The 27,365-nt window shown below is 43.6% G+C and overlaps 1 protein-coding gene and 1 pseudogene across 2 annotated transcripts in view; both read left to right on the top strand.

Annotated features, from left to right (window-relative positions):
- Positions 1–4,695: 4,695 nt before the first annotated feature.
- Positions 4,696–6,885, top strand: LOC135516954 (stonustoxin subunit beta-like; annotated as a pseudogene).
- Positions 6,886–8,466: 1,581 nt separating this feature from the next.
- LOC135517282 (apoptosis regulator Bcl-2-like) overlaps positions 8,467–27,365 on the top strand; it is a 71,161-nt gene continuing 52,262 nt past the window's right edge. The window contains exons 1-2 of one of the 2 annotated variants that reach the window (XM_064941446.1): positions 8,467–8,585; positions 8,794–9,915. In XM_064941446.1, coding sequence (XP_064797518.1) covers positions 9,358–9,915 — 558 coding nt within the window. In that variant the 5' untranslated portion in view covers positions 8,467–8,585; positions 8,794–9,357. Of the gene's footprint in view, positions 9,916–27,365 lie in introns of both variants that reach the window. The other variant, XM_064941445.1, reaches the window with a different exon arrangement.

The following is a 27,365-nucleotide window of genomic DNA, read 5'->3' as shown; positions in this document are numbered from 1 at the left end:
CCATCAATTCGCAAGGGGCTGAATCTCACCGAAGAAATCATTTGAGCAAGGGAAACAGTGCCCCTCTGTCTCAGTATGTGGAGCCCAAAATAGTATAACATGTTGCCACCGTAGCATTTGATTGATCGATGCCAGCAAGCATTTGGCCTTCCTTGATAAAAATATTATAAAATAATTAGCCAATCAGCATTGAAATGTGCTGAACTCTGGGTTGTCCTGGTGCAGTAAAACGTCCCCCAAGGGAGGGTAGTTTGGATTTGGCTTCACACCATTTAAATCACCTCCTATGCTAAATGTAATTTTCACGAAAACGTGTCTGTTTCTGGTCTGCTTGTGTTGATGTCTTGCAGTAGCTAGCTTGCTAAATCGTCCCTTTCCTAAGCCGTGGATGGAGATGGGAATTTGGAATTGTGGTTTTGGCTTAATTCTCTGTACAGGTCAATGATTATGATCTAACCAAAAATGAAAAGGTTGTGCCAACGGCCTTTTTTAGCTCGGTAGCCTCTGACAACAAAAACAAAACGTGTACTGTATGACAGTCAGAGACTGTTTTGACAACATGAAAGATAGGAGAATGGTATTGGCGTTCAACTAGTCTACAAGAAGGGTGAACACGCAGACATATATATACACACACACACACACACACACACAAATCCGTACCATGGACAGCCACATGATATTTAACAACAATGATTGGACTAAATTGTTTTTGATATCATTAAGTTTGTTTTCAGTGTATTAAACTAAGCATAAATCGCCTTATTGATTTGATGACGTTTAAATGTTTTATTGAAATGGTGCTGGAATAGCAGAGGCGGTGCTCCTGTTGTGTTTGTGCTGACTTGTGGTAACTCCGTGATTCTAAATCAGTAGTTGTTTAGTAACCTGTCGAAAACATTAACTTGCTTGATCATACTGCAGGTGATATAACTGTTTGTTACAGCTTTGTGGGCTTCACCGGCACAGCCAGAAAAGGACTGGCCACACCTCATTGCCTGGTTCCTCTCTAGGTTTCTTCCTAGGTTTTGGCCTTTCTAGGGAGTTTTTCCTAGCCACCGTGCTTCTACACCTGCATTGCTTGCTGTTTGGGGTTTTAGGCTGGGTTTCTGTACAGCACTTTGATATATCAGCTGATGTAAGAAGGGCTATATAAATACATTTGATTTGATGTTGCTCTTCGGTTTTGTGATGAAACAAACGTATGTGTAGTTGAATTTATTCCGCCACTGTGTGACTATTGTCTTTTTGTTGTCACGGCCTTATTGTATATCATGGTGGTGTATGAACAAATGGGTGAAAGAGCAAACAACACTATCATCACAACAGGTTGTAATATGGCTTTTTTACTGGCTTGGCTTCCTCAGTGATTTTACCCACACACCACTACTGTCTTTATATCACAAACAGTATACTACATTACTATTACTATCACAAACAGTATACTACATTACTATTACTTTTGTAAAAACATACTTTACCATAAATTAGTGCTTAATATTTCAGTAAAACTGAAAGACCAAAGGTCTTTGGGTAATTTGTCTGGGCGGCTGTTGCCTGTTTTCTTTTCGGATCACGACAGGGTGCTCCTGTTCTACCGCGCCAAAGACCAAAGACCTCCCCACCCAAACGAGGTTGAGGGCCTGGGGAAACCAGCAGCAACCCAGAGGTTTCTCCCACCCCCATCACTCTCTTGGCCATCCCCTCCCCCTCACTGTCGGCCAATCACACCCTCCTCTTCATTCTCTTCTTTGGTGATGGCGGCAGTGGAGAGATACCACCCTCCCCCCCCGCCAGCTCCTCCACCATACCCCTCATCTCTTCCACCAGGGCACTTTCCCCCCAGTCCACTTGCTCTTCCACCGTCTCCTTCTCCACCACTCCTCCCTCGCTTTCTTCTCTCTCATGCTCCTCCACTCGGTTGCCTTCTGCCTCTTTTCCTGGTTCTCCTACGCCCGTGCCTTCCGTTTCCTTCTCTCTTCCATCCGCCGATTCTTGCTCCTCTTCCTTCCTTGTGGCCTTCCCCTCTGGACTAGTACTCTTGTCATGAGGCGTGCTTCCTTCCCCTCCACTTCTTCCCCCATCCCCCGCTCCTGCTCCCCCCAGCCGCAGACGCATATGACCTCTGACGGGCCGGGCACCCCCGCCATAGGTGTGCTGACGAGCCACACCCATGGCATGTCTTAGGCTTGTCACAATCCCTCGCCTCGTGATCCTCAGATCCACAAAATCTGCATTTTCTCATGCTGCACGAGGCGAAAATGTGTCCGTAGGCCAAACAGCGCCTGCAAAATGGGGGCTGACGTGCATAAAACAACGTCCCCCTGTCAGCCCCAAGGGAGAACATAGCAGGAGGATGGAGGTAGCCACCATGTCCCTTTGGGTCCTCCCTGAGGAGGGCCTGGAAGCCTCTCCTACCATTCCAAAACCCAAGGGAGTCTTTGAGGTGCCTAGCTGAGGAGACGTTATCCATGTATCTCCCCAGAAAAGCCCTCACCTCTTCGTCCTTAACATAAGGGTTGTAAATGTTGACAGTTACAACCCTAAAGTTATTCTTCGCCAGGCTTGTTATTTCGTAGTGGCACATCGGCCTCTCACCTCCCACTGCTCTTGCCCTTCTCAGGATATCATCGTGTTTATCTTCTGTATATAGCGCCACGTCGTATGCTCCCTCCAACGAGTTGCCTTGGAAACAAAACACGTCCTTCACCGTCAGCTTTAGAATCCCCATCAATATTATCCTTCCAAAAGATTCCCGTCCTAACGAGGAGGTAAAAATTGCCCCACCACTCTGGTGCCACCAGTCTGCTTGTCAGTTATCGTCAGGTACAGTGGGGCAAAAAAGTATTTAGTCAGCAACCAATTGTGCACGTTCTCCCACTTAAAAAGATGACCGAGGCCTGTAATTTTCATCATAGGTACATTTCAACTATGACAGACCAAAAAAAAATCCAGAAAATCACATTGTAGGATTTTTAATGAATGTATTTGCAAATTATGGTGGAAAATAAGTATTTGCTCAATAACAAAAGTTTATCTCAATACTTTGTTATATACCCTTTGTTGGCAATGAGAGGTCAAACGTTTTCTGTAAGTCTTCACAAGGTTTTCACATACTGTTGCTGGTATTTTGGCCCAATCCTACATGCAGATCTCCTCAAGAGCAGGTTGTTGCTGGGCAACACGGACTTTCAACTTCCTATAAAGATTTTCTATGGCGTTGAGATCTGGTGACTGGCTAGGCCACTCCAGGACCTTGAAATGCTTCTTACGAAACCACTCCTTCGTTGCCCGAGCGGTGTGTTTGGGATCATTGTCATGCTGAAAGACCCAGCCACGTTTCATCTTCAATGCCCTTGCTGATGGAAGGAGGTTTTCACTCAAAATCTCACGATACATGGCCCCATTCATTCTTTCCTTTACACGGATCAGTCGTCCTGGTCCCTTTGCAGAAAAACAGCCCCAAAGCATGATGTTTCCACCCCCATGCTTCACAGTAGCTATAGTGTTCTTTGGATGCAACTCAGCATTATTTGTCCTCCAAACACGACGAGTTGAGTTTTTACCAAAAAGTTCTTTTGTTTTCATCTAACCATATGACATTCTTCCAATCTTCTTCTGGATCATCCAAATGCTCTCTAGCAAACTTCAGACGGGCCTGGACATGTACTGGCTTAAGCAGGGGGACACGTCTGGCACTGCAGGATTTGAGTCCCTGGCGGCAGAGTGTGTTACTGATGGTAGGCTTTGTTACTTTGGTCCCAGCTCTCTGCAGGTCATTCACTAGGTCCCCCTGTGTGGTTCTGGGATTTTTGCTCACCGTTCTTGTGATCATTTTGACCCCACGGGGTGTGATCTTGCGTGGTAGCCCCAGATCGAGGGAGATTATCAGTGGTCTTGTATGTCTTCCAATATCCTAATAATTGCTCCCACAGTTGATTTCTTCAAACCAAGCTGCTTACCTTTTATACTGATAACATTTTCAAACAGGTTGCCATTCAGTCTCCCCAGCCTGGTGCAGGTCTATTATTTTGTTTCTGGTGTCCTTTGACAGCTCTTTGGTCTTGGCCATAGTGGAGTTTGGAGTGTGACTGTTTGAGGTTGTGGACAGGTGTATTTTATACTGATAACATTTTCAAACAGGTGCCATTAATACAGGTAACGAGTGGAGTTCAGAGGAGCCTCTTAAAGAAGAAGTTACAGGTCTGTGAGAGCCAGAAATCTTGCTTGTTTGTAGGTGACCAAATACTTATTTTCCACCATAATTTGCAAATAAATTCTTTAAAAATCCTACAATGTGATTTTCTGGATTTTTTCCCCCCATTTTGTCTGTCATAGATGAAGTGTACCTATGATGAAAATTACAGGCCTCTCTAATCTTTTTAAGTGGGAGAACTTGCACAATTGGTGGCTGACTAAATACCTTTTTGCCCCACTGTATGTAGATGATCAGGACTTTATTCAGGAACGTTTGTAGTAGGTTAACTGCCTTGTTCAGGGGCAGAACGACAGATTTTGACCTCGTCACCTCAGGGATTCAATCTTGCAACCTTTCGGTTACTGGGCCAACAGTCTAACCACCAGGCTACCTGCCACCTTGAGAGAAGGTACTCTGAGGTGAAGGAGCTGGTCAGATCCCGGGGGAAGGCTGAAGTGAGTCGGGATGAAGGACTGTTGAAGCAACTGGACCAGGAGATGGCTGAGCTGAGGAGGAGAGACGCCAAGCTGGAGCAGCTCTCAAACACAGAAGACAACATCCAATTCCTCCAGGTGACATCAAGGGTTCTCTGTCCCAGCATCAGTTGTTACTGCTGAAAGTGAAATGTTTGTATTTCTCATCTTTTCTCTGTTTTTCTGATTTGTCTTTGTAGAGTTTCCAGTCTTTCTATGTCCCTCTGTTACCCAGCATCACTGTCAACCAACACGTCTTCTTTGAGGATGTAAAGAAATCAGTCTCTGAGCTGAAAAGTCAAGTTAAAAAGATCTGCTCTGGGAGTATTGCCAAGATCTCTGTAAAAAGTTGGTAACTTATCTGGTCATTGATATTACTAAACCAATTACCTAAACATCTTCAACTATCGAGCCTATTGAATTACTGTAATGTTTATGTCATGATCAGTATTGAACTGTGATGTCTCATTTCCTATGTTTCCATAGTTACAATAGTCGACATTGTTCGACCTTCTGTGCCCCGTTGTCTTCCGTCATTTGGCACAACACAGTCTGGACTGTCAGTTGGTGTATTAGCATCACATTGGAATGACACCACCTGTCAGTAGACGAGGCCTGAACCCAAGACCAGAAAGGAGTCTTGGAATGTGAGGAAAGAACTTACTGTACAATGCACTTAAATATACTACACACACAAACACCTGGATGCACACATACATTTCACCTGTTGTTTTGTCTTCCTCCTCAGATTCCTGTCAGCTCACATTGGATCCCAACACAGCACATAAAATGCGGTGTCTGTCTGAGGGGAACAGAAAGGTGACACGGAGTGATAACGACCAGCTTTATCCTGACCATCCAGACAGATTTACCACATGCCCCGGGTGTTGTGTAGAGAGGGTCTGTCTGGAGCCTGCTACTGGGAGGTGGATTGGAGCAGAGGGGTTTATATAGCTGTCTCATATAAAGGGATCAGCAAGAGAGTAAATTATGAGTGGTTTGGAGGCAGTAATCAGGCCTGGTGTTTGGAATGTGGTGCCTCTCGTGGCACTTTCTACCACAATGGTAAACTGACTGCCATGTGTGTGTCCCTTTCCACCAGAGTAGGAGTGTACCTGGACCACAGGGCAGGAACTCTGTCTTTCTACAGTGTCTCTGACACAATGACCCTCCTCCAGAGTCCAGACCCCATTCACTGAACCCCTCTATCCTCGGTTCTTTGTTGATAGATCTGTGAAAATAATGACATCAACACAGTGATAAATGCCAGGATTCAATCTGAGCACTCTAGTCAACAATGCAGCTTCTGGGTCAATCATTATAGTAAAATATTTCCATTGATAGGTCAATTCCCTTCCCATGATTGTACTGTAGTCACATAGTGTTACTCACTGTGATTCAGTTATGGTTTTATTGATCATGGATGGATTGACAGATTATAATCATATTGTATTTCGGTCAAATTAATATTTTCACAATGATGTACTTAAACAAGCAGCAATGAAACTGAGCTGTTTAGTTCAGTTCAGATTTGTGTTGATCGTTTAGTCCACCAGGTGGCAAACTATGCATAGTTTACGAGAATATTGTAATGTAGGCAGAGCACTGCAGTTACAATGTTTTTGAAGTGCAGAGCTAGGATTTAAACCTAATCTCAATCTCATCTCTCATCAATTTAAAGGTAATGTGATAAATGAGGATGATCATTTAGACATGCATACAATATTCAGAGTAGTGCTACTATGAATTGACGACAATTAGATATAGTAGTTACCATTCTGCCTGATTTTCTTTTTTTTTTAAGATACGTGGTTTAAACTATGATTAGGAATTATAGGCCTAAAGGATCGTTTGAAAAAAAAACAACTTAGTACTGGATAGCTAGGTTTTCAATTACACTTGGTCTTCAACGTATTACTACTGACATTGTGTTTTCAGATGTATGTTTAGAAGTGATATATCCAGTCATCAATGTTATGAAATGTCTCTCCAGGCTACAGATGGCTGAAAACTGCAAAGATGGCTGCAGCCAGATATGCCTGGAATTGCAGACACCCACTCAAACGTTTTGAGTTAAAACTATCTACAACATTCTTCTGTGTTTACGAAAGCTCAATTCCATGGCTTGTTCTCTTGGTCTCCTATATGAAGAATTCACATTCATGAAATAACCAAACCAGTGGTGAAAAACAGACTCAAATAAATACACTTCATTAGGACGATATGATTGTATCTGCAGTGAAATAATGAGTGAAATTGAAATACAATCCATAATCATGATTTTTTTTCTGAATACTTGTACACCACATTACCTAACATGACTACAAAGGAAGCAGAGGAACACACAAACCATGCAAATGAACACATCAACCCCTTCCATCATCCCGACCGCGCACTTGGGACAAGACTGCCATTGTCTCAGAACCCAACCACCGTTCACCCCCATTCCCACTCCAAGCTCCCTGCACACTTCAAGGAGAAACAAGGAGACTGTTGGTGACCTAAAAGTAACTGCCAGTGAAGAGAAGGCTTGGGCCCATTGTTTCAAGAAGTCGCATACACCACTATTGTAAAGGCCCCCCCCCCCCTCATGTAATTGCGTTCATGTCCTCAAGTTGGACAGGGGTTCTCATCCAGCCGCATGCACACTATCTTTGTTGTCTCATATTACATACAGCATTCTGCAATAGGACTATGTTAGGTTTCTATAAGGCTTTCTAAGTCGCCATCCACTACTACATGACTGGAGAATAGGAAGCGAGTCCCACACACACATCACATTCAAGTGTGCGCACACGCATACACACACAAATACACACACACACCATCTCAATAGACTGTGTAGTAGGGTGATGAATGTGGTGGTGCAAGACTCTAAAAATGATGTTTGAGGGATTCTCTTTCATGCAAGGAGCTATAGCCCAAACCAAGAGCTTCTGAACATGGACCCCTAGGAGATGAGTCAGTGGTGGGGGGCTATGGTTAGATATGGGTCAGTGGTGGGGGGCTATGGTTAGATATGGGTCAGTGGTGGGGGGCTATGGTTAGATATGGGTCAGTGGTGGGGGGGGGCTATGGTTAGATAGATATGGGTCAGTGGTGGGGGGCTATGGTTAGATATGGGTCAGTGGTGGGGGGCTATGGTTAGATATGGGTCAGTGGTGGGGGGCTATGGTTAGATATGGGTCAGTGGTGGGGGGCTATGGTTAGATATGGGTCAGTGGTGGGGGGCTATGGTTAGATATGGGTCAGTGGTGGGGGCTATGGTTAGATATGGGTCAGTGGTGGGGGGCTATGGTTAGATATGGGTCAGTGGTGGGGGGCTATGGTTAGATATGGGTCAGTGAACTGGAGGCAGGGATTTTTATATCCAATTCTCATTGGTTCCAAGTGTCCATTTGTCATACCTTTGTAACATTCATATTAAGAATACGTTTAAAAAATATAAGAGTTGTGGTGGTATACCTTTAATGTAGCATATTTACCATACATTTTGATGTCTATTTGACCCATACATTTTGAGGTTTATAATGTATTGTCTTTGTTGAGGCATCACTTTACTTTATGAAGACATTAGGCTTATCCTGTAACTACACTTTCAATACTTATTCCACTTTGTAGGCTGGGTACTCTGTTATAACATCTGTCAAGTGTTAACGTGTACAACGCAAACAGATGACCATCATATAAATTATATGGCCATATTCACTGCACATAATGACAAGAAAAGATTGAATGGGAGTGACGTAACTTGACGGAAGTAGCCTACCTCACCGAGAGGGAGTGAGTGGCTCGCCTATGTGGGAGTGAACGAGAGAAAGCAGAGTTTGCAGACAACCCTTGGATAGGAAGACCCTACTGGAACTGACTGCATGACCAAGCGTCGCTGAAATCGTCTGCAGAGAAGCCACAAAGTAACCCGCGCTGTTCAATTCTTAGAAATCTTCTTCCTTGTGCGTATGTTTTTTTTGTGTAAGCTATTTCTCTGTGAAATAAGAGTAGTCTTTTAAGAGCAGCCTTGCAAAGTATTCCTCTTCCGTCTTTCTGAAACTATAGTAAATGTCAGAGTATTGAACCCCAGAACGGATAACTGTAACTTAATCAACAACTTCGTTTTTCCAGATAAATACACAATATCGATTGACGCAAGCGATTGAAACTCTCGGACGCTCATGTTGACGTGAGGGTCAGCTGAAAGGATATCCAAAACTTATTACTGTTCGGTCTTGTTCCAATGGATTCCTGAAAGGGGGCGTACCATAAGCAAGGAGAACCAGACATTGCGCGCCGATCATGCTACAACATGGACGCATTATACTGTAAAGTTGACTTGCTACTGGAACTCGAAATGCATGTGATAGAATAAGAATAGCATTACTTATTTGATCTGATTAGATATGTGTATGTGCATGTTTTAATCAATTTGTTCAAGAAAACAGTATTTCCACTTTATTTGATTTGAGGCTATATGCCATTCGGAAATACTGTTTGATTTCATGTATATTTGTTTTTGCAGGGCTAGAACAAGTGTTGCTATGCAAGTAATGTGCTGTAGCAATATGTTAGAGATGCAATTTATCGTCTGATACCATATCTAATTTTAGGGGATATCTTGTAGGTCGTCTCAACCAACCATTGGAAATGTATTCTGCGTAAACAGCTTGCTGGGTATTAAGCTATAGCACCATGATGGCAAACGATAATCCTTATAACAGTCGCTTTATTGTTGAAAAATACATACATCACAAACTGTTGAAGAAGGGATTTGTATGGGAATTTTATCCAGAAAACGATTCCCCAAATAATGGTTTTGGGGAGCCCTCTCCCCCTAACTCCCCCGAAGTTTTTGCACGGAGGTCCCAATCCTCCGCCGAAGGCGTGGACACTGACTTTCCGCTCCAAAACAGGATCCCGCAACCGGACCGACATGCCCGGCTCCATAGGGTGCTGCGCGAGGCGGGGGACGAGATCGAAATAATGTATCAGCGGGACTTTGCAGAGATGTCGGGGCAGTTGCATTTTACGCCCAGTACGGCACAGAGAAGGTTTACTGCTGTTATAGAGGAGCTCTTCAGTGACGGTGTAAACTGGGGTCGGATTGTGGCTTTCTTTGAGTTTGGAGGGACAATGTGCGTGGAGAGCGTCAACCGGGAGATGACGTCCCAGGTAGACAACATTGCCCATTGGATGACAGAGTACCTGAACGGACCCCTGCAGAACTGGATCCAGGAGAATGGTGACTGGGTATGTCTGTTAATAAATCATTCCACATTTGCTCAGCCTCTATCCACCTATCACACATTTGCATCAGTTGCAAATACAATCACTTCTCATCAGTGCCAAGTGCATAAATATACAGCTTATGAATCCCTTCAGGTCTGCATGCACCCTACCCTACTATTTTGATTGACCAAAAAAATCTGTCTACTAACACATGTCCACCACCATTGTCTAACATTTGGGACTATATTTCAGCCAGCCCTGTTATCATGACTAGGGCAGTAGCCTAACCCTACATGGATAATGATTGATTTGTTGTCTGTTTCCGGGGTCCTTATATCTCCTGGCCAATATTTCAGTCAATCTAGGGAAACCCTACCCTACCCCTATTCTGACTGAAGGTCAAGCACACACACTCAGAAAGCCCACACTGAATTATCTTGACTGCATACCACTCTGTCATTAGTTCACCAGATGTTTGGAAACGCCTGACTTCCTTTCTCTCCCCCAACATCTGTGGTTTGAGTGGAACTGCTACACAGTATGATGTCTCTGAGGAGAAAATTGGCTTGTTTCCGCAATTCAAGTTTGAATGAATGAACACAGCGTTTCCCTATTTAGAATCCACATCAAATGGAGAGAAAAAAGCCTTCCCTCTTTTAGCCTCTGCTCTTAGTTCATTAAATCCCATCCGTCTGCTTTACCGCATCGCTCTAGCATTGAATAATTTAAGTCTGAAATTGGAACAGGCACTCCATGCTTTCATACCCACCAATCCTGGTGTAATAGATGTCTAGGTTGTAATAATACCAACCACACTCCTTATTTTGTTAATTCACTCCTCTGTCATTTATTTACATATTTGCAACATGAGCAAAGGAACTGGTCAAACAGTGAACATTGGTTACAGGGACTTAACATTTTAATTTGGGGTGAAGTGAATTGAAATGTCATGATATTGATGGGGCAATTTCGCTGGCTCTTCATGTCCTCTATACTTGACCTGTCACCGTAGTTGGGGTGGAGTGCATGGTTTCCAAGACACAGGCAGATCTTTCCAGACAAGCAGATACTGTATGCATAGACTGCTGTATAAAGGGAGAGTGGAGGTGGTAGCTGTCTGGACTGAGCATCAACTGGAGCAGAATAAATGGCAGAGGCCAAAGGCTTCCCCCACCAACTCCAGGACGGCTTGGGAAATCACATTCTCATTGTATAGTTATGTGGTGTTGTCCCCAGAAACAAGAAGAACTGTGTGGATGTGTGCATGTTTGTGTGTCTTTATAATATATTATTGCAGAGCTGTAGTAATTTGTACTCGTTCCATCAGAAAGCTATTGGGAAGCAGTCAGCACTGAGGTACTTTTCAAATTAAATCAAAGTTTATTGGTTGCGTATACAGATTTGCAGATGTTATCGCAGGTACAGTGAAATGATTGTGTTTCTATCTCCAATAGTGCAGTAATACATAGCAAAAAAAATATAAAAAAATACACAAATAATCCAGAAAAATGAAGAAATATCAGAACGAGTGTTACGCGTACTCCTTCTCCGGCCTCGAGGTCACCAGGCTGCTCGTTATGGTGCACACCTGTCACCATTGTTACGCGCACCTGCGCGTCATCAGACTCACCTGGCCTCCATCACTTCCCTGATTACCTTCCCTATATAATTTATGTCACTCCCTTTGGTTCCTCCACAAGGCGTCATTGTTTCATGTCTGTGTGCTGTTAGTGTTTCTTGTTTTGTATTATGTTCCGTTTATTTGATTAGAACACTCACTCCCTGAACTTGCTTCCCGACTCTCAGCGCACATCGTTACAGAATGATGCCTCATCTAAGGGAAGCATCAGGGAGTGTTTTTGTTTCGGTGAGAATGACGTCGGGTCCAGGAGCCGCTATAGGCTCTCATGCCTCAGACAGATCGCCAGGCTCTCATGCCTCAGACAGATCGCCAGGCTCCCCTGCCCTCCGCCGGATCGGCAGGCTCCCCTGCTACAGCCGGCTCGTTGGGCTTCCATGCCTTCACCGGCTCGTCAGGCTCTCATGCCTCAGACAGATCGCCAGGCTCCCCTGCCCTCCGCCGGATCGACAGGCTCCCCTGCTACAGCCGGCTCGTTGGGCTTCCATGCCTTCACCGGCTCGTCAGGCTCTCATGCCTCAGCCAGATCGCCAGGCTCCCCTGCCTCAGCCGGTCTGTCAGGTTCCCGCGCATCAGCAGGGGTGACCGGTCTGCTCCTGATCCACGGGATTGTCCCTTTGGTTGACGTCCTGCAGTGGAGCCGAACGCTCCGGGGAGGGAGTACCGTCACGTATGCTCTCTCCAGTGCTCTAGGTCGCCCTGCTCCCACGTCTCAGCTGGACTGTCAGGTTCCTGCGCATCAGCAGGGGTGACCGGTCGGCTCCTGATCCACGGGATTGTCCCTTTGGTTGACGTCCTGCAGTGGAGCCGAATGCTCCGGGGAGGGAGTACCGTCACGTATGCTCTCTCCAGTGCTCTAGGTCGCCCTGCTCCCACGTCTCAGCTGGACTGTCAGGTTCCTGCGCATCAGCAGGGGTGACCGGTCTGCTCCTGATCCACGGGATTGTCCCTTTGGTTGACGTCCTGCAGTGGAGCCGAACGCTCCGGGGAGGGAGTACCGTCACGTATGCTCTCTCCAGTGCTCTAGGTCGCCCTGCTCCCACGTCTCAGCTGGACTGACAGGTTTCCCACGCCTCAGCAGAGGTGACCGGTCGGCTCCTTATCCCCGGGATCTTCATTTTGTTCGGTGTTCTGCGGCTGGAGCCGTGCGTCATGGAGGGGGTACTGTCACATATGCTCCCTCTCCGGCCTCTAGGTCACCAGGCTGCTCGTTATGCCGCACACCTGTCACCATCGTTATGCACACCTGCGCGCCATCAGACTCACCTGGACTCCATCACTACCCTGATTACCCTCCCTATATATGTCACTCCCTTTGGTTCCTTCCCCAGGCGTCATTGTTTCTGTTTCTTGTCTGTGTGCTGTCAGTGTTTCTTGTTTTGTATTATGTTCTGTTTATTAAAACACTCACTCCCTGAACTTGCTTCCCGACTCTCAGCGCACATCGTTACAACAAGAAATGTCAGAGACCGGAATATATACTGTACAGTTGTAGTTGGAAGTTTACATACACAGGTTGGAGTCATTAAAACTAGTTTTTCAACCACTCCACAAATTTCTTGTTAACAAACTATAGTTTTTGCAAGTCGGTTAGGACATCTACTTTGTACACGACACAAGTAATTTTTCCAACAATTGTTTACATACATTGAATTATAAGTGAAATAATCTGTATCACAATTCCAGTGGGTCAGAAGTTTACATACACTAAGTTGACTGTGCCTTTAAACAAAAAAATTCAAGAAAATTATGTCATGGCTTTAGAAGCTTCTGGTAGGCTAATTGATATAAACTGAGTCAATTGGAGGTGTACCCGTGGATGTATTTCAAGGCCTACCTTCAAACTCAGTGCCTCTTTGCTTGACATCATGGGAAAATCAAAAGAAATCAGCAGACCTCAGGGGGAACAAGGTGTATACCTCCACAAGACTAGTTCATCCTTGGGAACAATTTCCAAATGCCTGAAGGTGCCACATTCATCTGTACAAACAATAGTACGCAAGTATAAACACAATGGGACCCTCGCAGCTGTCATACTGCTCAGGAAGGAGAGACGTTCTGTCATCTAGAGATTAATGTACTTTGGTGCAAAAAGTGCAAATATTTCCCAGAACAACAGCAAAGGACCTTGTGGAGATGCTGAAGGAAACAGGTACAAAAGTATCTATATCCACAGTAAAACGAGTCCTATATCGACATAACCTGAAAGGCCGCTCCGCAAGGAAGAAGCCACTGCTCCAAAACAGCCATAAAAAAGCCAGTCTATGGTTTACAACTACACATGGGGACAAAGATTGTAATTTTTGGAGAAATGTCCTCTGGTCTGATGAAACAAAAATAGAACTGTTTGGCCATAATTGTCATGTCGTGTGTGTGTAGGTGGCAGGAAAGTCAGAGGGGCAGGTTTCAGGTCGAGAGCCAGACCCTGACCCCCGGTGCCTCACTGCAGTGACGGTCTGCAGCAACTTTCTGGCGCAGTACGGCGCGCTGAAGGTGGACGTGGGCGGCGTCCCATGTTTCCTCCACGCGCCGGAACCTGTCGTCCACCGCAGGAGCCTCTGTCTGATACCCCAATACACACTGAAATGGAGAAAGGTTAGTGGAGGAGTGGCGGAGCGAGTTCTGGGCCATCTCTGCCCAGGGCACGAACGCCGCCCACTCCCCCAGCCGGTCCTGGCAATAAGACCTCAGAAACCTACCCACTTCCTGGTTAATGACCATAATAATGATCCACAATGACCAAGATCGTGGTGTTACCCTGTGTAGGTGGAAGATCGGTTATGAAATCCACCGACAGGTGTGACAACAACCGTTGTGGAACAGGTAAGGGTTGTAACTTACCTCTGGGCAGGTGTCTAGGAGCCTTGCACTGGGCGCACACTGAGCACGAGGAAACATAAACCCTCACGTCCTTAACTAAAGTGGGCCACCAGTACCTCCCACTAAGACAGCGCACCGTCAGACCGATCCCAGGATGACCAGAGGAGGGTGACGTGTGTGCCCAATCGATCAGCCGATCGCGGACTGCAGATGGAAAGTACAGACGCCCAGCTGGACACTGAGGGGGAACGGGCTCTGCACGTGACGCCCGCTCAATGTCCGCGTCCAGCTCCCACACTACCGGCGCCACCAAACACAAGGCTGGGAGTATGGGAGTGGGATCCATGGACCGCTCCTCTGTCATACAGCTGGAATAGTGTGTCTATCTTAACTCTCTGGGAGCCTGGTCTGTAAGAGAGGGTAAACACTAAACGGGTGAAAAACATGGCTCACCTTGCCTGGCGCCCGGATGTACTCCAGATTGCAGGGGTCAGTCCAGATGAGAAAGGGGTGTTTAGCCCCCTCAAGCCAATGTCTCCACACCTTTAAAGCCTTAACGACAGCCAACAGCTCACGGTTTCTTAGAGAAGAAGGCACATGGGCGGAGTTTTGGTGGCGTACCCGAGCCCTGAGAGAGCGCAGCTCCTGTCCACCTCCACTATGAACACCAAAGAGGGATCCGGATGGGCCAACACAGGAGTCAAGGTAAACAGAGCCTTCAGGTGCCTAAAAGCCCCGTCCGCCTCAGCTGACCACTGCAAGCACACCGGGCCCACCTTCAGCAGTGAGGTAATGGGAGCAGCTACCTGACCAAAACCCCGGATAAACCTCCGGTAGTAGTTGGCAAACCCTAAGAATCGCTGCACCTCCTTCACCGTGGTGGGAGTCGGCCAATTACGCACGACTGCAATGTGGTCACTCTCCATCTCCTCTTGACGTGGAAATGCGATGCCCTAGGAAGGAGACGGACTGTTGGAAGAACAGGCATTTCTCAGCCTTGATGTACAGGTCATGCTCCAACAGGCGCACCAGGGACACATGCTCGGCACGTGTAGTGGAGTATATCAGAATGTCATCAATATACACCACTACACCCTGCCCGTGCAGGTCCTTGAAAATCTTGTCTACAAAGGATTGGAAGACTGATGGAGCATTCATCAACCCGTACGGCATGACAAGGTACTCATAATGCCCCGAGGTGGTACTAAATACCGTCTTCCACTCGTCTCCCTCTCGGGTACGCACTCCGGAGATCCAGTTTAGTGAAGGAGCGCAACCCGTGCATTGACTCAATCGCCGTGGCGATAAGAGGTATCGGGTAACTGTACCTCACAGTGATTTGGTTTAGACATCGATAATCAATGCACGGGTGCAGACCTCCATCCTTCTTCTTCACAAAAAAAGAAAGTCGAGGAGACAGGTGAAGTGGAGGACCGAATGTACCCCTGACGCAGGGATTCGGAGACATATGTGTCCATAGCAACCGTCTCCGCTTGCGACAGGGGATACACGTGACTCCTGTGAAGTGCAGTGTCTACCAGGAGATCAATCGCACAGTCCCCCCGTTGATGGGGTGGTAATTGAGTCGCCTTTGTTTTTACAGAAGGCGAGAGCCAAATCAGCATATTCTGGGGGAATGCGAACGGTGGAGACCTGGTCTGGACTTTCCACCGGAGTAGCACCAACGGAAACCCCTAAACACCTACCTGAGCACTCTTGTGAACACCCCATGAGAGCCCTCTGTGGCCAAGAAACAGTGGGGTCCAACAAACGGTCCAACGCCGCATCTTCCCCTCCACACACGGCGCTGGCCAACGCCATTGCTCTCCCGGTGAGGCACGAGATGAGGGTGAAACCCTTCTCACGGTCTGATGGAGCTGGTTGGACCGTGGCCAGATAAAGGTTTAAGTAGAGGAGGAAACCCTGGCCACGCTTAGAATAGACCCCGGTTGTGCTGGTGGAGGCACTGGAAGAACTCCCTGTCTCTCACAGCGGGACATATTCTGGACAACGCGATCCATGGCGACGCCCAGCTTCTCCGTATGCTCCTGGACGCATTCCTCCACCTCCATATCCGGTGTACTTTCTCCTGCGGACTTCATATTTAGGGTCAGAGATTCTGTCATGTCGTGTGTGTAGGTGGCAGGGAAGTCAAGCGCAGGAGAATCAAACGTGGTATAATGGAGTAGTTTAATAACGTAAAACACACTCCAAAACCAAAGTACATAATCAAATAAAACGTGGGTACAAGAACCTGTCGCACACCAATCCATAAATCACGAGCATAACAAGAAACAATCTCTGACAAGGACATGAGGGAAAACAGAGGGTTAAATACACAACAATTAATGAATGAGATTGGAACCAGGTGTGTAGGAAGACGAGACCAAACCAATGGAAAATGAAACATGGATCAATGATGGCTAGAAGACCGGTGACGTCGACCGCCGAGCACCGCACGAACAAGGAGAGGCATCGACTTCGTAACAGGCGGCAGGGTAGCCTAGTGGTTAGAGCGTTGGACTAGTAACCGAAAGGTTGCAAGTTCGAATCCCCGAGCTGACAAGGTACAAATCTGTCGTTCTGCCCCTGAACAGGCAGTTAACCCACTGTTCCTAGGCTGTCATTGAAAATATGAAGGGCCTGGTGCACTTCACAAAATAGATGGCATCATGAGGTAGGAAAATTATGTGAATATATTGAAGCAACATCTCAAGACATCAGTGAGGAAGTTAAAGCTTGGTCGCCAAATGGGTCTTCCAAATGGACAATGACCCCAAGCAAACTTCCAAAGTTGTGGCAAAATGGCTTAAGGACAACAAAGTCAAGGTATTGAAGTGACCATCACAAAGCCCTGACCTCAATCCTAAAGACCTGAAAAAGCGTGTGCGAGCAAGGAGGCCTACAAACCTGACTCAGTTACACCACCTCTGTCAGGAGGAATGGGCCAAAATTCACCAAACTTATTGTGGGAAGCTTGTGGAAGGCTACCCGAAACATTTGACCCAAGTAAAACAATTTAAATGCAATGCTACCAAATACTAATTGAGTGTATGTAAACTTCTGAGACACTGGGAATGTGATGAAAGAAATTAAAAGCTGAAATAAATAATTCTCTCTACTATTATTCTGACATTTCACATTCTAAAAATAAAGTGGTGATCCTAACTGACCTAAGACAGAATTCTTACTGAAAACCAGACATCTACATTCAACAAGAGTCGAAGGACACTAGCTCGAACCTTCTCATCATGGATCTGGTAGGACAAAAAAGCATGACGGTGGCTGGCCGATTTGATTGTTTCCCCCCATGGTGTTCATGTACTGTATGATCAAATTAATTAATTTTGAGAAACATTGAGAAATAGTTTGGCCGATTAAAAACAATTATTTAATTGTTTTTCCCTTTGATAATCAGCAAGCTAGCTAGTTAGCTCTCATGCCAATTTCAGGTCTTTCTAAAATAATATTTGATACTGAAATATGAAGTTAACTTGCTAGCGCATCATGCTTTGTGACATTATGTTAGCTAGCTATCTCCAGTTATATGTGTTTTCAGTTATTGCATCTGCATGCCTGTTGTGTTCTCCCTGGTGCACTCGTTCGTTTGTGAGCTGGCTGCTCATTCTAAATTGTATAATCTAATCTGTTCAAAACAATAGCAGCATGTGCAGCAATAGTCATTCCGTCTTTGACATGCAAAAGTGAAATAGGTGTATTTATCCTGTTGTGCAAATGCACAGATCGTTTTATATATCATCTAAAAGAAATTACTTGTAGTTGGAAATTTCCTACTCAAACCACCCTGTGCCCCGGGTATTCAGCCAATCAGCGACCGCCACTGGCTGTACTTATTATCCTTTCTTTTGAATCCATGTGATTCATTAGTCCTCGGATAAAGCCGAATAATTGCACCGTCTGTGGAGAGGACATGGTTCAGCTGCGCTACCCTGTGCTTTTTCAGTACAACTGATATTCCAGATCCCCTGCTGGGACAACCCCAGTTTACCAGCATGTGATCAAGACCCTCGTTTTGTATTAACCCTCTTTGATTTCTGTTTTCTTTTGAGTTTCTACAGAATTTCCTCTAGACGTGCTTTTGCATTTAGTCTACAGTCAACTGTTTGTGGTGATTTAACAACACCTGTGAAATGACACAGCAAGATATGATATCTAGTTGTTTATTCCCCTGAAAAGATTTTGACTTTGACTGCGGTTTTTGTTTTGGTAGTTTGATCGTCTGGGGGAATCCAGCCCAAACAAATCAGTGCTGATGACATGCGTTGTAAATAAGGTGGGGAAAAGGATAGGAATGTTTAGAGGCAGGTAAAGGTCACTTGACATTGTGGTAACGGGACCACTCTTTGCCTCGTGGGTGTCTTGCAATCGAGTTTGGATATTTTCATGAACCCCTTTACTAAAAATAGCCCATAGCTACATTGCAGTTATCCTAACGACAGCTTAGGATAAAGACATATGTATTGTACTCGTATAGGCTACAGCAGAGAACATCCCAATTATACTCTGATTCCCTATCTCTGTTATTGCAGAGTAGCCAGAGTATGCTCTGTGGGCCCGTTATGGAACGCACTCTCTCTGTTTGTCCAGCTTCTTCTATGCTGGGAAGATTTTCCAGCAAATAACCATTTCTGCTTTGTCCGTCAGAAAATGGTTTCATCACAATCAAGGAGCTGCATATAGTAGTCTTCAATTAGTTGGAAGAGTTTTGATGTTCTTTAGGTCTTGGATTCGAGCATTGTTCTTTGTTGATGTGAGGGGGTAGAGAGCCGACTTTGCTCTTTCATGTCTAAATGTAAAAAAACGAACAAAAGGCTCCTCAAATTTAAAGTCACTCACCCTCTAGTACTGTGTAGTTGGGAATGTGTCAAGGTAAGACATGAATGGCATGATGATTTACACATGCCTGACGACTCAAACTGAATTCTTCCGCTGCTCTATTGTCTGCTACATACTTCAGTCTGAGACTGCCATCTTGAAGTAATTTGTGAGGGGTGTCGTACAAAACAAAGTCCTCAATGATTGGACCATCTCTAACCAATCACAGTATCAAAGCCAATGCCGAATTTTCAAAATGCTGCTATAACTGCGTGTGTTCAGGCACTGGCCGAATCCCCCGGTTTCTGTGACCAATCAGACAGTCTAGAATGGATTTCCATTCTCAAAATCGTTGGGGAGGTACTCAGCTGCAGACTCATTGCAGAGAAGAAACTTAGAGTTTGGGTAGCCAGGCAAGAGGTGCGCACCACACCATGCTGTAGTTCACCGAAGACAGTCCAATAGTTAAAATCACTAAACTGGAAATATCAGTATCACCAACCAGATAAAATAATTTACACATTTCTTTACAAAGTAAAAAATGTTTTTTTTAAATATATTAATATATTGGCAGGAAACTACGTGGCTATGCAAATGAGGACAGGTGAAGGGTGTTAATTTGCAAGTGGCAGATTGCAGTTTGCCTAACAAGTTTTCTCTATCACTTACCATGCTACAAATGATCAATGGTGATTATCATAATCACTGTACATATTCCTAACTGCCTATAATGTGGACGAGGGAGAAATTACATGAATTTAATCGGAATAGCCCACTTGTTAATGTACTCCTCTGCTCTTACCTTTTGGCTTAGTTTGAGATGATTGCAGTTAGCCTATTGCTATTAAAATAATTGAAATAATTCCTTTGAGCAAAATCAAAACTAATGAGCGATAACAAACTATTAATAGTCTTACTAGAGCATGTCTCTGCAAACTTAATAGCAAATGTATTTTTTATGCTCAATCAGGGTGGGATGCTCTGTGTCATTAAGTTATCAACCTTTCAGCAGTTAGTTTGTGTAGACATTCAGGTGCTCAACCCACGCATCACATACCTGTGGCTCTTGCCATTTGTTTGTCTCGATGAAGGACACTAATTAGCTATGTTTAGCAACAGGTGGAGCTCAATTAAGCATGTTTGACCTTGTTGATATTTCTGGGGGTTTAATAGTAGAAAGGTGTTCAAAGGAAGAAAAATGCGAAGGTGCTTCAATCAGTGGAAAGCTACTCAGGTATTCATTTCCCTGTGTATGTACTCCTTACCAAGTACTTACAAGTGGCATTATTTATGAAAGCCAACTGGACACAGAGTTGTATGTGAAAATCCCCAAAGATAAAGAAAAGAAAAACCAAGGGGGAGCTTTTCTCTTTCTGTTGTTTTCCCCCGAATAATGGGTTCAAACGGACCCACTGTATATCCTGCAGCTGCTGTACTTACCCTCACCACCTTAGGCTATGAGGGCAGATGAGAGTGAAGAAAAGAACCAGGAAGAGTTTGAAAAGAGAAGAGAGCCAAGCTGATTGTAGAGATACAGCTTCCAATTGACTCATTCATCCCCCCTCTCCCCTGTAACTATTCCACAGGTTGTTGCTGTAAGTGTTCTCAGTCAACTTACCTTGAAAAGGAAAATAAAATAATAATACAATTGTATCCCCCTGTTGCAGAAGAACTTTCCTGGACATGTGAAACGTCTTGTGTATTTGAGGTTTAAAAAGACTTCTAAAGTTTGTAATTTTGACTTTGAAATTTCAGACTTGATTTTTCCCTTTCAAAAAATGTCCAGTTGTTGCAGGATACTTTTTTGGAGAACACAACAGTTCACCTGAAAAAAGACTGCATCCAAACGTTACACTGTTGAATTCATGTGCATTTTACATTTACTGTACTTTCCTCTGCATTTGTTGATAACAATATCTCAAAATATTCAGGGTACATTCAGTAACATGATAAGAATATTCATGGTAAATGTGGGGTAGGTGGAACATAAGACAAAGTAATGACAAGGGTTTGAGTGAGAGGACTAATTGGTGGTCTCAAGTGGCCAAAACACCTCTCCTAAGTGTGCAAGGTTCCTAAGTCATTTCAATGCACTTTTATGACTCAAAAAATAGTCTTCAAATATAAGGTGCTTTTTTTGAGCTCTCCTAAATGGTCCGTTGAGGAACTAGAGCAAGAACACTTGTAGTTGTTTTGTTGGGACACAACCTTGCATCCCCGCCATCACACAATTACTGTTGCTGTTTACGCAATCCAAAAACGGCCCATTGCGCAATCTGGGTCAGGTGGGCATCATTTGAAAGTTTGTTCTATTGTCAAAATGGCTAGCTAAGTTCTAAAATACAATCTTACAGTGTTAGGCTTTCATAAGACAATTCTGAGAAAAATATTGTAATTTTGGTGGCATAGAAATGAGTGATGGATGCTTTCAGGTACGTACTCCGCAGCAAATTTATCACAATAGACAAACATACGCTCATTATGTTCAGAACCACTTTTTAGTTCTTTATATAAAATTAATGTGAAAAAAAACATAGCAGAATTTCAGAAAACTGCCGCAAAATCAAGCATTTTTGGCCGCAGAAATCACATACAAAAAATTGCAAAATCCTGGAGGGACCGACTAACCTAATTGACAGAGTGAAAAAAAGAAGCTTGTACAGAATAGAAATATTACCAAACATGCATCCTCTTTGCAACAAGGCACTAAAGTAATACTTTAAAAAATGTGGCAAAGCAATTTACTTTTTGTCCTGAATACAACGATTATATTTGGGGCAAATACAGTACAACACATTACTGAGTAGCCCTCCTGGGGAGTTTTTCAGAATAAAAACTAAAAACAATGGAGCTAAGGTAAAATCCTAGAGAAAAGCTTGGTCCAGTCTGCTTCCATCAGCCACTAGGAGTTGAATGTACTTTTCAGCAGGATAATATCCGAAAACACAAGGCCAAATCTACACTGGAGTTGCTTGCCAAGAAGACGGTGAATGTTCCTGAGTGGCCGAGTTACAGTTTTGACTTCAATCTGCTTGTAAATCTATGGCAAGACCTGAGAATGGTTGTCTAGCAATGATCAACAACCAATTTGACAGACCTTGAAGAATTTTAAAAATAATAATGTGCTAAGATTGTACAATCCAGGTGTGCAAAACTCTTAGAGACTTACCCAGAAAGACTCACAGTTGTAATCGCTGCCAAAGGTGATTCTAACATTTTCTCATGGGTGTGAATACTTATGTAAATGAGATTTCGGCATATAATACTCAATACATTCGCAAACATTTTTTTAAACATGTTTCTCTTTGTCATTATGGGGTATTGTGTGTAGATGGGGGGTGGGGTCTATTTAATTAATTTTGAATTCAGACTGTAACACAGCAAAATGTGAAATAAGTCAAGGAGTATGAATACTTTCTGAAGGTACGGTACATCAAACACATGGTTTCCATGCAGGGCCGGTTCCAGTTCCAGTTTTTTGGGGAACTCAGTCGGGAGCTCAACTTAATATTGAGAGTAAGAATAGTAGAATACACCAGGTACAATTTTTTAATTTGGTTGTGCATCATCAGTTTTTCTCTTGTTTATGTCAGTCACTGACAGTCACTCAATTAGCCATGTCAGCTAAACATTTTTAGATTGGTAGTTAATCCAGACGGTTATTTAAACTTGTAGAAATCATACAAAAATACCAATCGGGCATGCAGGACTCGACCTCCAGGAGGCCCCCATTGATTTTGTTAGTCATTCTCACTATGATATCTTATTAACATGGCGTAAGTCATTACAAAATGTGTAGAATTGCAGGAAATTCATTTTAAAACTGCAAAAATATCTCTCTACCCCATGGCAAAATGGGTAGAATTGCAGGAAATTAGCTGTAAAACAGGAGATTTTTTTTTTCACTCCATGCCAAAATGTGTAGAAATAATGGCGTTTTAAAAAATCTCAATATCAAATCATTTCTGGTGTCATGACTCTCTCCTTGGTGAGGATCAAAGTTGCCAGATCAGCTTGGCAAATGGCTGACAGATAGCCAGAACCCTCCACAGGGAGGGGAGTTGGGCCGGTTTTATGACTTAACAGCCATAAAAATAAATTGTATGCAGTAAAATACTCTTTCTTGCCTTCTAGTATTGGGAAAGGAATGTGCTATGTGTAGAGAAAGACTCTTGCCGCCAAAACATTTTTAAAAAGTAAGGTAAACATTAGAACATTATTCCTGACATCCAAATGTTTGGAATGGTTAAGTAGGGATCTAAAGAATAATCATGTCATATTGTTTATTATTTTGTGATGTCATTAAGGATGGTATAACAAAATAACTGTTACTTAGAAAGGAAACATATTCTATCTGTCTTTTCAGATAAGCTATGCACAGTCAGTAGCCACGCCAAAGTGATCTCAGAGTTTGTGTCAGCATGACAGAACGCCCCCTTTGGCCAGAGTGCTTAAAAGGACTCGCTAAGAGTTAACATAGAAGAACAAGCAGAGGTACAGTGTGAGCCGGACGTTACGAATGGTTAGACTAGAAAGCGTGGAGCGGTGGCTCCACGTTGAAATGGTAAGGAACTCTGAACCTCTCAACACAAGTGAAGAAGATAAAAAAAATACACCAGAACATTCACAGTCTGCAGCTGTGGATGTAAAAGTGGTCCTTGAACTTTGACTCGAGGGGGGAAGGAAGACATCCCTTCTCGGACAACCGTTGGTGCATCTGAAGTATCTGTCTAACAAAGCTCTACAACTAAGGACATTGTGACCTCTGGTGGACAACCAGAGCATTACACCCATCCAGCCCCTTCCTCGTAGAAAGATCGATTGGTTTCAACAGAGACGACAGAGAAAGACATCTATGCGTAAATATATACATTGTATTTCTTATCCAAATGAGCAGTGGGTCATTGACCCCTCCCTTTTATAACCAACCGGGCTTTCATTGTATTACATTTCTGATCAATAATCTATACCGTGTGTGTTTATGTATTCTGTGTTATTATTAAGTTAGTAAATAAAAATTTAAGCCAATTTGTGTATTGCTCATTCATCAACAAGGTTGGGGTGTATGCGATGTTCAGAAGGAGACTGGTATTAGGTAATGATTATTAAGTGACTGTTATCGATATAATATATATGTATATATCTTCCAAGAGATTCATTCAGGAGATGGTAACTCGTGGGGCGGCAGGTAGCCTAGTGGACAGAGCGTTGGACTAGTAACCGAAAGGTTGCAAGATTGAATCCCCGAGCTGACAAGATAGAAATCTGTCCTTCTGCCCTCTGAACAAGGCAGTTAACCCACTGTTCCTAGGCCGTCATTGAAAATAAGAATTTCTTCTTACCTGATTTGCCTAGTTAAATAAAGGAAAAAAAATAAAAACAACTTATTCCGTGGTGCCCCAAATTTCTAATGAGTTAATTGTTATGTGATTCATTTAATCAAGTAATAAATCAACATAGTTAGTTGAGTCGATAAATAACAGTTGTCAGATTAATGATAGTCACGTCACGACACTGGATAATAATTAAGTATCTTACTGTGATTGTTTTCAATTAAAATGTTCAAAAAGAAACAAAAATAGTTTCTTACCAAAGAGTAATTTCTCAAGTAAGAATTTTGCTAAGACTGGGTGGGGGCGGGAAAAAAGAAAATGTGCTGTTATTGGCATAGAAGTTTGGAATTATCTTTCTTATTATTCTATTAAATATTTTACTGCATGGTGATGTCACCATGGAAGGCCAAAACTCTATCCCACCAAAACAGGCAGAAATCAGGCAGTCTTTTTCAAACAGCTCTTACGCTAAAATGGCATTATCATCATATTCACAATTTCACAGTATTAGTCCAACCTCATAGTATGGAAATTATATAAAACACAGTTTTTGACTGCACTGGGCAATTAGAATTGCAGGAAATTAACTTTAATACTAAAGCTGTCTCCACACACACACTTTCTACGCACCACAAATGACTATTTATGTATATGCCAAGCAAACCTGGGTTCAAATTATATTTGAGCATTTGTTTTTTTTAGCCTGCCTGAAGTGGCAGATGGGTGGTGTTTACTTTTGTCCTGGTTCCTTTTCACCAGGCAAGCTGAAACAAATCCAGATAAAATAGCATATGAACCCAGATCCAATGCCAAGTACAGTAAAGGACTGTATAGCAGACAGCCGGTTGGGGCCGCCCCAGTCTCTGCTGCAGACTGGCCTGGGTGATCCTTTGTTGACCAAAGCAGATTTGTCTTTTGTGAGGACTGTGGACATCAAATCGTAACTGATTTCTATCCTATTTTAAAGTGATGGGCTACTCGTATAAGTTTTGCAAGACTTTTGTCCATCTGCTTTGGCTCAAAGCTACCAGCTTCCAATATGCTACCCCTCAGTCAGTTATTATCAATTACTGTGAGTGAGAGAGAGTAAGAGGGATGATTGAGAGACATATACAACAACATAACTCAGAAGAATTGCCAACATAAAAAGCCATAGGCTGATTCCAGTTGCAGGGACTGATAGACTGTAGCCGTTTACGCTTGTACCCATATACGGGTTGAGCTCCTAAATTGGAACGTAAAAAGCTGTACAGTAGCATGCTATAAATTACTTCAGAGCTCAGGCTCTGCGCATCACAGCTCTGTATACATTTTGACTGACAGATATTCTGAACTATGCGCGACAAGAAGTTGCCCCCATCCCTCCCGGTAATTGGGTAACTTTTGCACATTTTGTTGTCTGAGTGAAGGAAATGCTGTAAATTAAGATGACTCGATGTATTTTGAATGATGACACTTTGAGGATTATAATGAATACCGCCTTGATGTCATACAAGCAATTCAAACACCCGTGAGTCCAAATGTGCACTCCACGTAACCCTAACCCATAGGGTGTTCTTTAATGGTAGCCTCTACAACATAATCCAGGTAGAATCAGGAATTCCCCAGGGCAGCAGTCTAGGCCCTTACTTTTTTCAATCTTTACTAATGACATGCCACTGGCCTTGAGTAAAGCCAGTGTGTCTATGTTTGCTGATGACTCTATACATGTCAGCTACTACAGTGAGTGATATCACTGCAACACTTAACAAAGAGCTGGAGTTAGTTTCAGAATGTGTGGCAAGGAATAAGTTAGTGCTAAATATTTAAAAAACGTAAAGCATTGTATTTGGGACCAATCATTCACTAAACCCTAAACCTCAACTAAAACTTGTTTTAGAAATAATGTGAAAATTGAGCAAGTTGAGGTGACTTAACTGCTTGGACTAACTCTGAATTGTAAACTATGGGCAAAACATGTTGATACAACAATAAAATGGGGAGAAGTCGGTCCCCCTTTTTAACAACACTATCAAGGCAGATCGTACAGGCTATAGTTTTGTCACACCTGGACTACTGTTCAGTCGTGTGGTCAGGTGCCACAAAGAGAGACCTCTGAAAATTAAAATCAGATTCAGGTATCATTAATAATATGCATGTAAATCTCTCAATGCTCAAAGTGGAGGAGAGATTGAATTCATCGCTACTTTTTTGTAAGAAGTGTTGAAATACTGAATGCACCGAGGTGTCTGTTTAAACTACTAGCACACAGCTTGGACACACATGCATACCCCACAATACATGCCACCAAAGGTCTCTTCACAATCCCCAAGTCAAGAACAGACTATGGGAGGTGCATAGTACTACATAGAGCCATGACTACATGGAACTCTCTACCACATCAGCTAACTGATACAAGCAGTAGAATCAGATTTAAAGAATGGATACAAATACACCTTATGGAACAGTGGGGAATGTGAAGACACACATACTGTACACATGATAAAACATGCACTCTACACACACGTACACATGGATGTTATATTGTAAATATGTGATAGTAGTAGTAGTAGCCTGAGTGAACGCACTAAATGTATCAAGTAAAGTGTTATTTTAAATATTATGTAACTGCCTTAATTTAGCTGGACCTCAGGAAGAGTATGGAGATCCTTAATAAATAGATTGTGATTTATAGTGGACCGATTTTTGGATTGCGTAAACAACAACAGTAATTGTGTGATGGCGGGAAAACAGGGTTGTGTTCCTAACAAAATAACTACAAGTGTGCTTGCTCTAGTTCCTCAACGGCACAGGTAGGAGAGCTCAAAAAGTGCCTCATGGTTGAAGACTCTTCTTTGTGTCAT

This window comes from Oncorhynchus masou, chromosome 28, assembly GCF_036934945.1.
Source record: "Oncorhynchus masou masou isolate Uvic2021 chromosome 28, UVic_Omas_1.1, whole genome shotgun sequence".
In the NCBI taxonomy this organism is placed as follows: Eukaryota; Metazoa; Chordata; class Actinopteri; order Salmoniformes; family Salmonidae; genus Oncorhynchus; species Oncorhynchus masou.
This window is presented reverse-complemented; position numbering and strand designations above follow the sequence as displayed.